This window comes from Eurytemora carolleeae, unplaced genomic scaffold, assembly GCF_000591075.1.
Source record: "Eurytemora carolleeae unplaced genomic scaffold, Eaff_2.0 scaffold51, whole genome shotgun sequence".
NCBI lineage: Eukaryota > Metazoa > Arthropoda > Copepoda > Calanoida > Temoridae > Eurytemora > Eurytemora carolleeae.
This window is the reverse complement of record NW_019396200.1, coordinates 90738-108819: the sequence shown is the minus strand read 5'-3', so window position 1 is coordinate 108819 and position 18082 is coordinate 90738. Positions and strand designations below refer to the sequence as shown.

General features: G+C 31.3%; 1 protein-coding gene across 1 annotated transcript in view; it reads right to left on the bottom strand.

Moving 5' to 3' along the window:
* Positions 1–18082, bottom strand: part of LOC111697941 (tubulin monoglycylase TTLL3) — a 42894-nt gene that overhangs the window by 7900 nt on the left and 16912 nt on the right. The window contains exons 14-25 of the mRNA XM_023468113.1: positions 17827–17942; positions 15864–15951; positions 14863–14928; positions 11573–11642; positions 10916–10998; positions 9949–10013; positions 9669–9766; positions 7981–8076; positions 7044–7137; positions 5655–5700; positions 3659–3743; positions 1636–1761 (exon numbers count right to left, since the gene is read on the bottom strand). Of these exons, the coding sequence (XP_023323881.1) occupies positions 1636–1761; positions 3659–3743; positions 5655–5700; positions 7044–7137; positions 7981–8076; positions 9669–9766; positions 9949–10013; positions 10916–10998; positions 11573–11642; positions 14863–14928; positions 15864–15951; positions 17827–17942 (1033 nt within the window). The remainder of the gene's footprint in view (positions 1–1635; positions 1762–3658; positions 3744–5654; positions 5701–7043; positions 7138–7980; positions 8077–9668; positions 9767–9948; positions 10014–10915; positions 10999–11572; positions 11643–14862; positions 14929–15863; positions 15952–17826; positions 17943–18082) is intronic.

Here is an 18082-nt window from a genome sequence, read left to right as displayed (position 1 = left end):
TAGAACTTGTACATATAATATCTCAGAACATTAGTAAAATATCTTCTAACAATCTAATAATCTAGAACTTGTACATATAATATCTCAGAACATTAGTAAAATATCTTCTGACAATCTAATAATCTAGAACTTGTACATATAAAATATCAGGTTAGTTGCAAACTCTCTGAATCTGAATATTCTATCCTATATATATTTAATATTGTGAATGTTCAGCTTTGTATTATATAGAAAACCTATACCAAGAAAGGGGGGGGGGGTAAATAGAATAATTTACTTAATACTTTCTTTCATAAAAGAGCATTGGAAATTGATTGCTGGAAAAATAAATGTGTTCCTCAATTCTTTCAGCTTGATTGCTTCTAAGAGTTTACTAGGAGTTCAAGAGATAATAAAAAAATGTTTAAAAGTAAGCATATGGTATAATATACTATAATATCATTAGGTTTCGTCTCAATTCATAAAAAAAATCTTTTACATATTAGTTAATGGATAAAAAGCAACTAATGTAAGTTAATGACATAAAAATCTAAAGATTGATTTTTGACATTCATAGATCAATAGCTTAAGAAAAAACTCATGAATCAGGGACAGCAACTCGATTGTTTTGGTATTCTAACAAGAGAGTAGATATATAGTTTGGTATTCTAACAAGAGAGTAGATATAGAGTTTGGTATTCTACCAAGAGAATAGATATATAGTTTGGTATTCTAACAAGAGAGTAGATATATAGTTTGGCATTCTAACAAGAGAGTAGATATATAGTTTGGTATTCTAAACAGAGAGTAGATGTGTATTATATAGTTTGGTATTCTAACAAGAGAGTAGATATAAAGTTTGGTATTCTACCAAGAGAATAGATATATAGTTTGGTATTCTAACAAGAGAGTAGATATAAAGTTTGATATTCTAACAAGAGAAAGTAGATATATATTTGGTATTCTAACGAGAGTAGATATATAGTTCGGTATTCTAACAAGAGAGTAGATTTATAGTTTGGTATTCTGACAAGAGAGTAGATATATAGTTTGGCATTCTAACAAGAGAGTAGATATATAGCTTGGTATTCTAAACAGAGAGTAGATATATATTATATAGTTTGGTATTCTAACAAGAGAGTAGATATATAGTTTGATATTCTAACAAGAGAGTAGATATATAGTTTGGTATTCTAACAAGAGAGTAGATATATAGTTTGGTATTCTAACAAGAGAGGAGATTTATAGTTTGGCATTCTAAGCAAGAGAGTAGATATATAGTTTGGTATTCTAACAAGAGAGTAGATTTATAGTTTGGTATTCTGACAAGAGAGTAGATATGTAGTTTGGTATTCTAACAAGAGAGTAAATATAGAGTTTGGTATTCTGACAAGAGAGTAGATATGTAGTTTGGTATTCTAACAAGAGAGTAGATATAAAGTTTGGTATTCTAACAAGAGAGTAGATATGTAGTTTGGTATTCTAACAAGAGAGTAGATATAGAGTTTGGTATTCTAACAAGAGAGTAGATATATAGTTTGGTATTCTAACAAGAGAGTAGATATATAGTTTGGTATTCTAACAAGAGAGTAGATATATAGTTTGGTATTCTAACANTGGGGGTTTGACAAGCAAATCACATTTTTGTATTGTTACCTGGATTTTAGACTCTTGGTCCTGCAGACATGATGGGATTGACATAATAGTATCAATAAGTTCGACCATCCTGGGGTTCCCATTACTATTCCCTCGCGTTAACATCTCCGCTTCAGCAAACAGGGCCTTTACATCACAGCAGCTTTAACACCAGAGCTGTAACTCGTGTATTGTGGATATTTATTTCACTGCTTGATCCTCAAATAAAAAGTGGCCACAGTGGATATCGAGATCAAAGGATCAGAGTTATGAATATCCAAAACAAAAGTTCCCAGAGCCTCTGATTGAATTTATTTTGAATAAATTATTAGTAAAAGAAAACTTCTTTTAAATTAGTCACCAATCATTCTTCATAGTTCATAGTCAATTCAAAGTAACCATTACTGTTTTTGATCTTTGAAACGGTATTAAAGGGAATGTAAAGGAAAAATGAAAGGGGGTATAGGAGGAAACCTGAGAATCTCAGGCATTGAACGATGCATATAAGACATCTATCTGATGTTCCTGTCTCGAGAAAATGATATAAAACTGTGTCAAATTATATATATATATATATATATATATACAATTTTGTATAAAAGAAATAGGTTTAAACATATCATATTCAGCAAATACGCAATCAATTTAAAAACGATTTTATCCCACAGGAGCCGTCACCAGAGCTTTAGCCAAATGGCAGTGCAGTATACTGGTCACGTTTATTATGATAAAAATCCGATGATTACATTCATATAAAATAAGATTATACATTTTAAATTTGTCATATTATCTTTTACTATTCAGTAATCTTTGGATATAAGATATACATGATCTCAATAACCTCTCCGTCCTGGCTTGAACAACTGTGAACAAATTCTGTTCTCTATGGTTATAGTTGTGGAGAGGAATATTTCTAGGAAACAGGGATCTGTGGTTTGACCTTAACAGACATTTTTCCCAAAACGATAGACAGAGTTTTTCTCGAGGAACTTCAAGTGTTTCAAGGTTATACACTTCAAGTGCAGACTCATATATTCTCAATATTCTCGACCAAGTATTACCCTAAGGCACGTTTTCTGCATTCGTTCGAGTGCACAAGTCTGGTTGACCGTTAGTTTGGAGTGTCAGACCACACAGGCATACTCCAGTAGGAACGATAAAAAAGTTTTGAGTAGATCCTGAGTGGACATACCAACATATTTTAATTTGCACAGCAAGGATATTCGAGAATATACCTTTTTGCACAACTCTGAAGTATTTAATTCCCAATCTAAATCTTCACTTATCCATACCTAGAAGTTTGGTTGCTGACACCTTTTCCAAAATATTACTATCTAGGTTCAGCCTCGTACAGAGTGAACCATATCTCCGGGTAAATATTATGTAGTTGGATTTAACAGAGTTTAGTTTAATTTTATTGCTCCTTGTCCACTCAGAAATGGTATTAACGTGATTCTGTGTGAGAAGATTAGATTGATGAATATAATGTTGGTGGGCTCCTATATTCCATGGTACATGGAGCTTATGTGACAACGATACTGAAGCACTGCCATTGGCTGAAGTTCTGGTGACGTAATACGGACTATATAAAACAATATTATCAATTATTACTTTTCAAAATGCAAAAAAAATATAGTATGAGCAAACCTTAGATTCTTAGGATCCTGTGAGATATAATCGTTTTTAAATTGGTTGCGTATTTGCTGAATATGATCTGTTTAAACCTACTACTTTAATACAAAATTGTATATTTATATCATTTTCTCGAGACAGGAACATCAGATAAATGTCTTATATGTATCGTTCAACGCCTGAGATTCTCTTCCTCCTATACCCCCGTTCATTTTCCTTTACAGTCCTTTTAAACTCAATAAAGATAATTTTTAGTTTTTATTTCATTTTAAGGATAATTTTAATGAAAATTGATTTCATCTACATATTGTACTGTTATAACCGTAGACTAAACATCATTGGAGAACTGTTAAAAAGTTCTAAAAAAACCTAAAATCTGCTTGAAGTAGGTTTGGGTGGATAAGGCTGGTTCCTGAAGATTATCATTGGTTGGAGATATCCTGAGTTTACTCGAACTATAGTACTGTAATCCGTCCTGGATAAGCATTCTCTCAGACCTGGAGAAGTTAGATATAAGATTAGTCAAGTTCATTAAACTATGTAGATATGTGAAATGTGAATAATCAAAGAATAAGATTACTATGGCAAAAACGGGACCGTCCAAACAAATATACCCCCTTTCGTATGATTACGATGAAAATTTACATGATTGACAAAACATTGTGTGCAGTTGTCTAAGGTATATGTTTTTAAATTGCATTTTTAAAATTCTTGACTGTATCCCACAGCAAAGATTTTCTTGGAGTATCTAATTTTTTACTTTCAGGGAATATAACCGGCAATGTATGGCATAGTTGAACTGAGAATTTAGCATTGGAAATTTTTTTTTGGAAACTTGACCTCAGAGACGTTGTTTCATGTGCATATTTTTTCAGCAAGAGCACAAATTAAATCTTTAAATTCCAGATTGTTCATTTTTGAGGGATGATTTTGAGGATCGGGTTTTAAAAAACCTGATTCTCAAAATCAATGTCTCGTTTTTTCAGTAAGAATTGTAGGAAATCTACAGAAAATGTGAAAACTTCAATTGAGAAATATGTTCCTTAACATCTAATTAGTTACTATAGATTAATTTTCATTTTGTCGTCGTTATTTAATAATTTAAAAAAATCGATTCTCAAAACGTAACCACCCATTTGAACGTTGACTTTGCTCTCAAACTCATTAATTAAACATCATTAAAACGTTTTATATGTCTCAAATAAATCCTAAAAAATGTCTCCACAATACTACATTCTCAGTTCAACCACCATACATTGCCGGTCACTCCCTTTAAACAAAAGCTTGAATTATGTAAAACGTATTAATACTATGTAAGAAACTATAATAAAGTTTTGGTAAGGAAATTTATTAGATATATCGGAGAAAATATTTCCTACAAACAGGTATTATACATTAGCTTAAGTTTAGTCCCAAATTAGACTTTGTTTCATGTTGATTACAGCAAAAAGATATTAGAATATATCCATGTATCTTATGTGGCTAATACCAGGTTTATCTGAGTTTATGCAAGTAAAAAACAATGTTCATTCTTTTTGTGAGAATAGGAAAAAGTTTGAATCTGCAAGTACGTGTTCATTAATACAATTCACACTTTTAAGAATCAACATAATTAAGGAGTATTTTCAACAAACTCAAATTTGTAATACCAATATCTTTGCAACCTGAAGGTGTAAACTAAACTCTTTATTTCAAACTGAGATTATTTGATCTGACAATTCGTGGTTTGAAATATCAAAAGTCTACGACATCAGGTTGCAAATATATAGGAATTCAAAATCGGAGTTTGTAGCAAGAACTCAGTTGCTTTAAACCACTTCTCTTGTGGGTCGGGTCAAACTATGAAAACGATGTCTCACTATTTATAAAATCTGGACACTGTAAACACATTTTCGGAATTAAAGGTGTAAAAGGAATGAGGTTCTGTCACAAGCTCTGATTTTCTAATCCCTATATCGTTGTAACCCATTGTCGTAGACATTTCGAACTATGAATTCTGTTACGGTGGTAGGCGATAATATCAAAATTATTAAGACGACTTTTTTATTTAAGTTTTAATTGTTAACAAGCTTTCTTCGAAATACAAGTTTACATGTAATTAAAGAGGAGCTGTTTACATGTTTTTTTCTGTATCTGTGCTGTTTAAAAGCTTGATATAAATTAAAATTACAATAGAAAGTTGTCTTCATTGGTTTTCTATAATCGCTTACCACCGTAGAAAAAATTATCTTAGATAGAAATATCAAAGCTCTTCATGTACCATCACATTGCCAAGATAAAGGGATATGACAATTTGAGTTTGTGGCAAAGACTCAATTCCTTTTATGAATAGCATGAAGTTGTTAAAACACGTAAACTAAGTTGAACCTAAATCTTTTGTAAACATTTATAAGTTCAAATTTACTGACCTGGGAGCTGAAGGTAATTTTGAACCCTGAACAGAGAAGTTCAACCCTACAAAGGTTAAAAAGATAAAATTTATTATAAAGGAGATTATATGTATCCCGATTTCAGATGTAGTTCTTAAATTAATTTTTTCAGAGAAACATATTTTTAGATAATTAATTTTAATGTGTTATCCATGGTTTTAAATAAAATGTTTAAATTCAGCCATAGCATTGTGTAATATTTTAAAACAATATTGTACATACACAATATTTTGTTGTACTCAAACATGACATTTTTAGAACGTGAAAAGTGTATCAGCTCTCACGCAACTAAAATCAATAAACTCAAAATGCACACATGACAAGCAAATTAAGACCGTATGAAGTAAGCCCGTTTAACTGAAATCATATTTATTTTTTAGTTTTCTTAAGAGTTGAAATGGCATAATTTTAAGTTTTATGACCACTGAGCTAGGAACTTTAAAATGGGATACCATTAGTCCCGACTGCTTAATCCGAATATCCAATGTGGACACTTTTGATTTCTTGCTTAATCCACTCTTTTTTGGATATAGTACAGAAAAATCAAAAACCGGTTTTTTAAATTCAGAGTCCTTCCCGTTTCTGTATATTAATCTTAAATGGTGCGCAAAATTTCAAACTTACCGGCTTCTGATACGCGACTCTAATTGGTTGAATTTTATACACTTTTCAGGATACAAGTACAAGATTAAGTTAGTCTTAAGATCAAGAAAAAGAGAGGATTAAGCATTAGTCTTGATATCCACCATTCTAAAGTTCCCAGCTCTGTCCATCCAACTATTCTTGTTTTTCATTAATCACAGAAAAATATTCTTAACAAATAGACTATTGTTTGGAAGCTCTTGCATTTTGCATTCAGTTTATTCTTGAGTAGAAAAATAGAGAACTCAAAACTAATTAAAGAATTTGATTATTATAAAGTTGATCCAAGCTTAAAACTAGATTGAAAAACAAAAAGAAATTTATCATTTTTAACAAAGGAAAGCCGTTTTTAGCAACATTAGATTCTTTTGCATGAAATGTATCTTTGAAATGAAGAGAACTGTGAACTCTATTATTCCCATTTCTAATAAACTGAGTTCATGGGATAAGAAATTTGTTTACTTCACTACGAAAATCCCACTTTAAATTGAGCTTGTTAAAAAATTGGGTTCAAAATTCGTGCAAAAACTTCTTAACCAAAAAATATAAAATTATTTTACTTAGAATTTGTCAACCTAGCTAAGAACATTTCCGTGGTTCTACCGAGTTAACCAATCAAAATTTCAGACAGATCGGTCCAGGGGTTCCTGAGTTATGATCGGACATACCAATAAACAAACAGAGATTATTTCTTTAGATCTAATGATTGAATTTTATCCTCCTTCCCTGAGTATTGTGGGTGTGGTATTGTTGGTTGCTTGTAGACCAACTCGAATCCCCCAGTATCCGCATTCTTATTACGCATCCGGTCAACTGTTACCTGAACAGTTAATTTAGATTTGTTTTATCAATTACTGGTCAAAAAGTTTATATCTAAATACAAACTTTATTTTTAGGCCCTTGCTTTAAGGGAATAGCGGAAAGAAATAAGTAATACTTATGAAATGTGCTCTGGACCCCCCCCCCCCGCTCCTCTCCTGCTGACCTAAGCTGATATAGAATTTATATATAATCAAAAGAGTTTTCAGAAGCAGTGGGGGGGGGGGGGAGAATAACTATCAGGAGACGGGACCAAAACATGCGTACAGTGCAGTGATTGAAATCGTTTTATTCAGATTTAAAAATTAGAGAGATTTTTTTGCTTTAAATTGTACGTTTTAATCCCTACAAGGTTATGTGATCAATAATGTTTCTAAACTAATGAAAGCAGAAATATTTGCATTAATATTCAAGTTTGCAGAATATAAAAGGGTTTAAGTTGTTATTAAAAGTTGAATAATGCCAGGTACAGGATAGAGAAAGAATTGTTTGGATTTAAAATTGTATTTCATTTAAAGTAGTTGAAGTAGATTAATCCATAAAGTTCATAGAAATTAAATGGAACTTGCAAAGGGGAATTTCGACTTTTCTCTAACACAGTTCATTTTTCATTTTCAGCCATTTTTTTTGAGATTTTACATGAACTAGATATTAGTAAAAACACGAAATAAATAAAAAAATGAGATATTTATCTAAATTTTTCAGTTCTTTTCAGGGAAAAAATAAATGATTATTTACATTTTGGAGGCAAAATAACCGACCATAAATGGTGTGAGATATTGAAGTATTTTTCCTTCTTTGTATTTTTCCTGCCATTTTTCCAATGTGCCAAATCTGAACTTACCTTAATAACATCATCTAGGACATTGGCACAAAGTCTGGCAGTGATATGAGTGGTTGGTCCCAGGGCAGGGGAGGAGTTGATCTCCAACAGCCAAGGCTGCAAGTATTTTAACTGAACTTTTTCATGTTCAAAAGAAAATGATTACTTAAATCTTTGTAAACTGATGTCAAAGACCTTTGATATTTAGGCTTTAAATTTTGCCAGATCAAATAGTCAAAGTTTAAAATTATCAAAGGTTTCAAGGATCATCAAGGTGCAAAGATAAAGGGATGAGAAAGTTTGAGTTTGTGGCAAGTACTTATTTCTTTAGATTTTGTTCCAGATATATTTTCTCAACAATAATCTAAATTCCATAAAAAAAGTTTTTTTACAAAAAAGTTTAAATAAAACCTTTTTACTCATTATATTAAACTAGCAACACTTTGTATTTAACAAAAATTATCAGAGTTTACAACAAACAAGTTAACAGTGGGCAACAACTTTTACACAACTCTGAGAGTTAATTCAAACTTTAAAAACATAAATTATGTGAAAGAAAAATGCTTTTATGCCTGGAAAGGTTTTTATTAGAAGTAAGGGATTTTAAATCTTAAAAAATTTAATACAGTTACGAACTCACTTTTTAAATCAATATTTGTTATTTTTTTTAAGAAACATTGGTTTATGATTGCTAGAACTAGGTTAGATGCTGTAGAGTAAGATACGAATAAAATGGTATTGATAAATCACGAAATGTTTTTACAAATCTTTTTTTCTTCTTTTTTTTGGATGATTTTTAAGCTCATTCTTTGGTCTAGTCATAATTCTTGTTCTTAAAGAGACTGTTAGCGTATTTTCAAGTGATATCCATGTAAAGATAGCAATGTCCGATTTAAAATGGTACCCTTGTAACCTTAATCGGATAAATAAATGTTGAAGGCACCGTCGTTTTTTTTTTGACTCGAAAAAAGTTTCTTTCTCTGATTTTCTCCTTTGCTTTGCATAAGCAAGAAATGCGCAAATCCCTTTTGTAGAGAAACCACAAATAAAAATAATCTTTTACAGAAGCAAAACCATTGATATATAAAATTTAAAATAAAGTGATGGTGATGGACCAAACATCTGTAGAGTAAAGAAGTAGATATTAGTTCCACATTTATTGGAAATATATTTCGGTCTGGGTTGACCCTCGTCCACGCAGAATCACAGGTTTTGTTAAGGGCGGAGTCATGATACCAGAGTTACCATTTGAGAAAAAGAAACCCAATCTGATAAGCATGATTTTACAGCTATAAGTTAATTCTACGTGCGTCAGTTCTAACGATATAATAACCATCAAAATCTCAAAAAAAAATGAAAAAAATTGTTAAAAACCACAAGAAAATAAACTAACAAAAAGATTATGCAAAATGAAAATTTGGGCTGTCAAATGGACATAAGGGAAACGAACTCAGATTATGAGATGGAAAAAAGGTAATTTGCAAATATTCACTTTAAAAAAAAATGTTTAAGACAATTATTATTCCTTGAGATTGTTTCTGTCAGTAAGATAAAAAAAAAATATTTAGATGTATGTGTATAAATTGGTGGTGGGGGTCGAATTAATTAACGACAGTTGCCATCTTTGAATGAAGGGACACTTGAAATTACGCATACAGTCCCTTTAAATCAACTAAAATCTTTAGATTTTGAATGATTAGTTTCCTTACCTTTAGATCAGGGGTGAGCATGAAATCTGCTCCATAAAGTTCAAAACAATTCTTCTTTGTACACGTGTCCATCATCTCTTGAGTTGATATTAATGTCCCTGTGCACGGTGACAAATGTAAAATGATAAAATAAAACGTTTCCTTGATAATTTGCAGAAAAAAATCTTTCTCTTTTTTGACTGAATACGAGTATTGATATTCTACATCGAGAAATCAAAATACATTAGTAATGGAAATGTCTATGATTAAGATTGAATTTATTATTTTGTATTGTGTATTCCTATGAGACACTTCTTAATGCTAGGATATATAATCTCCTCCCAACTATTCTCCAAACCACTCTGACTGAAATGAAAGATTAGATAATTATTCCAAGAAAATAAAACTCCAACAATAAAGAATTCGGATAGAATTCAGTGAATTAATAACTGGTTTTTAGTTGAATTTTAATCGATTATAATTAGATTTTCTAGAAAATTTAGAACAACTGATATGTCTCCAGAGGCCAATTAACCAATTTCTTGTCAAAGAAAAATATTTATTTTCTCAAGAATCTAAGAGTGTAGTGTCCCCGGATCCTTACCCCCTGCAAACTAGACAGAATGATAACACTAATTTACATGCAATTTACTTTAGTTAAATGTGACCGGTTTAAAGTTAATTTACTTTAGTTTAATGTGACCGGTTTAAAGTTAATTTACTTTAGTTTAATGTGACTGGTTTGAAGTTAATTTACTTTAGTTAAATGTGACCGGTTTGAAGTTAATTTACTTTAGTTAAATGTGACCGGTTTAAAGTTAATTTACTTCAATTTAATGTGACCAGTTTAAAGTTAATTTACTTCAGTTTAATGTGACCGGTTTGAAGTTAATTTACTTCAGTTTAATGTGACCGGTTTCAAGTTAATTTACTTCAGTTTAATGTGACCGGTTTAAAGTTAATTTACTTCAGTTTAATGTGACCGGTTTAAAGTTAATTTACTTCAGTTTAATGTGACCGGTTTGAAGTTAATTTACTTTTAGTTAAATGTGACCGGTTTGAAGTTAATTTACTTTAGTATGCAGACGATAAGTCTGGGGAAAATACGTGGTTATATTTGAAGCAAGTGCTGAGAATGCTGTGCTTGCTGGACAGCTCTCAGAGAAATCGTTTTTTTGTATGAAAATCAGAGACATTTCTAAAATTAGTTCTTGAGCTGTTTCACGATGTTTGTTGTTACTATTCCCCCAATTAAGTTTATGTAATACCTAAGGTATGAACTGAAGGTGGTATTGTCCCACATGTTATCATCTGGAAGTTTTGTTGATCTCTCACCATTCTTATACTTAGCCTAAACAAAAAAATAACAAAAATACCATTTTTATCTTTATTTTGAAAATAATTATCAGCTCATATGAATGTAAAATTTATTTTTCTATCCAAGAAATTTAAAAAAAAGCATTCGTTCAAAATATCCAGCCAAAAAAATGTATTTTCTTAAATAGCACAAATTGTGTCTAATGAAGATTTTTTCTGTTTAACCTTAAATCAATAAGTTTGCGAAAAAAATCTTTCACAATTGTTTTCCCCCCTCCCCATCACATTACCATGACCATCTATCTATCTATATACACATGGAAGGAGGACAGAGCCCGAAATTTAAAAGAGTATCGTTGAACAAAACTACCGAGTTTCCTTTTTGGGGTATTAACATTTTGTAGATTTAGATTTAAGAGATTCGACAAAAATGAAGAAACTAAATAAAATAATATTTCATAACAAAAATATTGATATCCACAAAACTGCCTAACCCCATTTGTGAAACCCGGGTTTCAAAGCGGGTTTTCATAACGATACCCTGTCTTAAGTTTTGGGCTCAGGGGTAAAAGTTCTCATATCAATTCAGATCCAAAGTTTCTACATACCTGAATTGCATTGTTACAGAGATGAATTGACTCATGAAAATCTTCTAGTTTGAAGGGCTGGGAACAAAATCTAGGACATTGATAGTTTTAGAAAAATTGGAAAATCTTGTTTAATTAATTATAAAATTTGTGTTTTAGTATCTTTACCTTTAACCTAAAAGGGGCCGTTCACTTATTTGGGTGATTTCATGATAAACTAAACAGCCTATTAGCTGTTAATTGGCATCATTCTTACTTTTCAAAGACAACTGTGGGCGGAGAAAAAGCCGATTTATCGTTCAGAATTCGAGCGGAAAAAGATGGTCCCTTTGTCTGAAACACTATACTAGATGTTTTTCAGCAACAACAGCCCAAACAAAATTTTAATTTATCATATTTCATTGCCATTATGTGTTAGCTAGTATAAACTAAAATATGAAAGCTTTTGGTATTTAAGTAAGCAATAAATTTGCGTTTTTCGTATTAAAACGTTTAAAATGTATATACAAAGATGACGTTCTCTACGACAATCAACTAATCATAATGCAATTTCGGTTTGTAGATTCAACTCCGCGTTCAATGTAAATAAAGTATACATCTTACTTGCAATGATGCATTTGTGAGTAATCCGAAATAGTTTATTTTTAAAAATTTTGGAGCCAGATGGGAGAACTCTATTCGGTTCTATCCAGACATACATAGCTTCTGTCAGTTCTCCGAACGATATCTGTTGTTGCCAGAAAAGTCGAAAATCCTAGTTCCGCCCAACCCCCCAACCCCTATCGGATGGTGACACCCCTAACTCAGTTGTCTAATTTATTATCAACTACCAAATTATAATTTATAACCCCGTTCCCGTATACGCACAACTTTTCATTGTGCATGCCGCGTTCTATTCAGCTTTTTACAGAGAAACAATACAAAATTTTCAATTTTCAAAATAGTGCTATGTTAGAAATAGAAGTCATTGAAAAGTAAGACCAATACTAATTAATAGCTAATAAGCTATTTAATGTACCCCGAAATTACCCAAATAAGTGAACGGTCCCTTTAACCTTAATAGAATATGGCTGTACATTTAAAGAATGTTTAATTTTCTTTTCTGTTTTTAACGACTTTAAATTCAAGAAATTGTACTTCTCAGATAATGATCGCTTGATCAAAAAGAAGTTTTTGGAAAAATCGTGAAATTACTTTTAAACCATCTGAGGCCCCATAACTTCATTTACTGTATTTATAATGTACAGTAAATCCATGAAAAATGTTTTATAACTTTTAAACTGTCATAAACAGTACAATTTAAAGTAACTATATATGTATTATATATTTTCTAGGTTTATATTGAAAAAATAATAATATCAAATTTGGAAAATTTGCCTCTTTTCATCGAACGAATTTCCAAAATATTAGAAAAACAAAATTTATTTTTAGGCATAATTCTGATAGGTCATGCATGAACCTTCCCGGGGGTCATATGAGCTACTGCCAAATATTTATATTTGGGCCTTATTAATTCAGCATTTTTGAAGTTTTTGCATTAAACAAATTACCAATAACAGGTATTTATGTATTGGTAGGATATTTGAATGTCCGATCAAATTTTGACTAGGGTACTGGGTAAAACTCGGTTTACTTTTATAGGTAAACTCCAGGAAAAGCAGGGTTCCCAAGCTAGTGTATCATAAAATCTAAAAGAAACCAAGTGAAAAGGCAACCCCAGGGGTTTCTACTTTCAGTTTGTTTATTATTCAGAAATATTTCTCCCAAAACAAATACAAATATATTTACAGGTCACCCCTGTCCCCTGTCCTTTTACCCTTTCCTCCTATTTTTAAAAGTATGAAATGTTAATTTTCTCTGTTTTCTCAAATCATCGTTCTGGTTTGGCTTTAATGTTTTCATTCACTTGTTTACTGCAGTCTGTCACAAAATGATGGTTGTCATCATAAACTTAGCGCACTGAAAGCTTATGAATGTACTTAATGTACCATAAAGATGTTTTGGACACCTTTTCAATCGAAATCAACCAAAATAATGCATATTGGTTTACACTGCCAGATTAGTAAGGCTAAGGTCGTTTTATTACTTTAAAAGCTGTTTTTTTATTTTTGTTTTACTCGCACCAAAATGCACCGTATTTATTTTTAACTTTTTCTTGAATAACCTGCACCATAATCTTATCTTGAGAGTAAACAAAACATTAAAACAGGATGGAACCGGATACTGAGAGGCTGCGATAAGAAAATAAAGTAGAGACTCCCTCTCTCAAGGGACTGATTCCAGTTTTAAGTGAAGTTCGTTGTTTTTTGGGAACTATGTTTCTAAGATTCCGAAATTATTGCAAAAAATGTTACAAACATGAGTACTCACGGCGATTTCATTAATGATGCACAATGTAAGTTTTTTTTAGTTTTTATGCAATGCAATTCACACATTTATGGTATTCCTAACAAAGTTTAATTCTTCCTTGCGAATAATGCGTAATGCACTAACATTATGCATACAATTAGGGTATTTAAAGTTGTGTATTCGTATTTCACAATATTCTTTAGAATTTTAAACATTTAATATTTTTTGATAGAAAAAAAACATTGTTAATTCAACCAAGCCACGATATTGTATAATAATCAGACCACCATTCCTTTATCCCCCTCCCCTTTGTCCTTCTTTCTTTCATTGCTTTCATTTTTATTTAAGAACAAATAAAAATAAATCATTCTGAACGATTTCCTGTAATTGACATTACAATTATCTTTTCTGTAAAGGTACAATTTGTATTATAAGAAGGGGTACTTTGTTGTAAAATAACATTGACAAAAATTAACGCATAATTAAGTATACACAACTATTTTATTTATAATATTTGACTTGCATGCTCCCTCTATTCCTTCCCCCTCCCTTTCATACTCCTGAATGAGGGAGGGGNTTTATTAATGTTATGTAAAAAACAATTTCTGGGATTGTTCCAGAGCGGTTGTAAACTTGTATCCCTTGAGAATACTAGAAATAATAATAATTCTCAGATATTTACTTTTCTTTACATTAAGTCACATCATTTGAAAGTAATGAAGTAGGTTTACTCCCGTAGAAGTACATGTTGATTTTTTCAAAGAATCTTTTTAGCTTTTCCAGAAAGCTTATTTTTTTATCTAGTCATAAGAGTTTCACCCTTAAGTCAAATGCTTTTCACAAGTCCAAATGTGAAAAAATCCCTACTTATTATTGTATTTAATAAACAATTTAGAAATAAGCCTTTCATACAAAAAGTGTATTTTTGACCTTTATTGCTTGGTGAATAGCAACAAATATACCGTAGATAAGAAGGTTTGTAGAGCCATATTACAAGTGGATTCCAGTCAGTAACAAGAACCCATTGTCTAAAAATATGTTTACTTTACTTTTTATATTTTACAATGAAGAGTAGAGCCTCTTCATAGTTTCCTATGGACTTGATTATTTTTCGCACTGTTGATCTCCATCATCTTGTTTTCCCCTTGGTCATCAACATTAACCCCCCTCGTTGTTCCCTTTTATGGTAATACCATCTTTAAACCTTTTATATCTGCCCAACCATTAACTTAAATTGAACTGATTTTACGTCCATCAATAGTAGTATCGTTACTTTGCACTAATTGTTTGATCGTATTTTACCCCCTTCCTCCCTCCCATTAATGAACTGAAATTACAGAAGCTACTCAACAGTAAAATTGCAGTTGATAATAAAGATATGGAGCATTACACCATTAAGCTGTAAACAAGGAAATGGAGGTAGGGGGGGGGAGAGGATAAGGGGGTGGGGTAAGGATAATGATCAGGATGAGTAAGAAAAGGGTGGAATAAAGGAGACCTGTCTAGGGGAAGAAGGGAGGGGTCAGCAAACAATTATTAAAGTCGGGGAGACATAAGACAAGGAATAGGATATGGGAAGGAGGAAACAACTGGGTAGGATGCTTGGAATGCAAGAGGGTGGGGGCAGGGTCAGAGATTTTAAAAGAAGGGGCATGAAAAAGGTTTCTGGCCGGGTCGGGTATAAGATATGGAAAAGCTGCAGAAAATGTAAATTCATATTTTGCTTGTTTGGGTGGATGTTTGTAAGAGAGTACGATGAAAAATTGCGACTAACAAAGGAGCAGTTAAAGGTAAAAGTTAATATTTGAAATAAAAAATGCTGCGAACCACCCGAAAAGTCTTGGAGGGGTTTTGTATAAGGGATATATTGAAGTATGAGTAAAAGAAAATGATAGGTGATCATGGGGTTAAAAATAGTCTGGGTTATAGGTATACCCTGGACATTGGGCCATATTATATTTACCTAATATCAAACTTAGTGTTGTAGATTAGCATCGGTCTTTCTATATACTTCTGTACTACATATCGAGACTGCTTTCCATTTATCATACCTGCATAACAGAACAACTAAATTAAAATATTACGAAAGTCATAAATTATTAGAAGAAAGCTTCTCAATTTTGTAGAAAATAAATATTTTTAAACAAAATCTTTGTTTAATATTTTATTATTCTGAGTTACTCCAATATTGAATCATAACTTTTGTTTTGTACCAAAATCTAAAAATTCTAGAAAACTTTACTTATATTAAGTTTCTGAACATTTAAACTTCTCATTCAAAACTCTTATTTTGTTATCCTTACATCTTTGCAGCCTGATCGTGTGAACCTTTAATATATTAAACTTAAATGGAATGATCTAACTTTAAAATTAAAAAGGGAAACAACATTAAAGGGACCGTTCACTTATTTGGGTAATTTCAGGGTAAAATAACAGCCTATTCGAACGAACACATAATGAGATTTAAATTTTATTGGCTACCGTTACTGAAAAAAACATCAAATAGTGTCCCTTTGCGCTCAAATTCTGAATGAAAAATCGGCTTTTTTTTCCGGCCACAGTTGTTTTGGAATTTAAGACTATTTCCAATCAACAGCAAGTAGTCTGTTTAGTTTACCCTGAAATTACCCAAATAAGTGAACGGTCCCTTCAAGTTACAAAGATTTCAGGATGAAAAAATAGAATTTCGGTTAGAAGTTAAATTTTAAATTCACAAGTTACAAAATCGCGAATAAACAAAAATACAATTTCAATTAGAAGTATACCTACTTTTTTGATATTTTTTTCCATTTTCAGTTATTGAAAGTATTAAAAGCTTTCAAAATAAAAATTAATTAAAATTAGCAAAAAATTGTTTTGATATTTTAAACAACTTTAAAATCAGCACAAAAGATAGATACTGAGACTGAGTGTCAAGTTAATATGTTTATTTAGCAGATGGAAGGACTTTTGAATTTTCCGTAAAATATATTATTTTTATATGAGTCGTATATTGTATATGGATGAAATTTAGCATTTTGAATTGTAGATTCTTTAAATCTAGAAAAGAATAAATTGTGATACAAAATTTCCCCACCAACCGATGGCAGTGTTAATGGAGTGAGAAGATTTATTGGAGTAGAATCCAAATTTGTTAAAATGCTATTTTCGCTTTCTTAACCCTAAAAAGTTGGGCATATTTTAGAATTGGAGGAGAAAGGGATCGTTCTTTATATTTGATAAAAAATTGAGGAGCCTTTGTCCTTGTTAACAAAAGAGGTTGATTTAGTGGTGCAGTATTTCTTGAAATATGAAGGTAATGCAATTCCAGAAGGCTCTGTTTCCACTAAAAGATATAATTGAAAAAAGTCCAATGCACTTGAAACATAACGATGGTGCAGTGTAAACAGACCCAATTTCCTGAAGTTTACTTTTAACCTTAAAATGATAGCATTTTCTTTAAAGCAACGACAATTACACATAAGATTGCTTAAATGTCGTCTTCATGCTCCGTAGTTTTATGGTTCCCATTTTAATTTATTTGAAGAGCTCTCCAGAAAAAATGAGAATTATAAGACGACCAGCAGTTGGTCAAATGCTAAAATTTCATATCGGCAAATGATTTAGGCCACTTTTTTTTATAAAATAAACATTCAATTCACTGTTTTTTTTGGTTATCACTGTATGTACTGTATATTTTATTCTTTGAATTGTAACACAACATCTGTAAGTTCTTTTTGAATGTGTAAACGTTAATTTTTCTTTAAAACCGTTCATGAATAAATCAACTTCTTATGTGAATAAGACTGCAACTGACCAGGCAGACTGATTATTTGGTAAATCAATTACTATTTATAGAAAAGATTTCTTTACCATGAGTGTGTAGTGTGTACANATCAACTTCTTTTATTATTAATATTTTTTTAATGTCAAAAATGTGATCTTACTTAGAATTCTTTCTAGTTTGTTGGTAATACTGATCCCCCGACCCCTGCTTGAGCTACCAGGCTTTATAATCCAGAGGTTGAGGACCCCGTCCATCTCGTACTGGGGGCACACCTTCCTGTCGTAGAACCTTCTTCTTATTTGAAAATATGACAAGTATTTAGGTTCCATTTAATTGTTTAATTAAATCTTTGTTTATATTGTGGTGAAGACGTATTGTCAGTCAAGATAAAAGGTTAGAGAGCTAAAGAATAATTG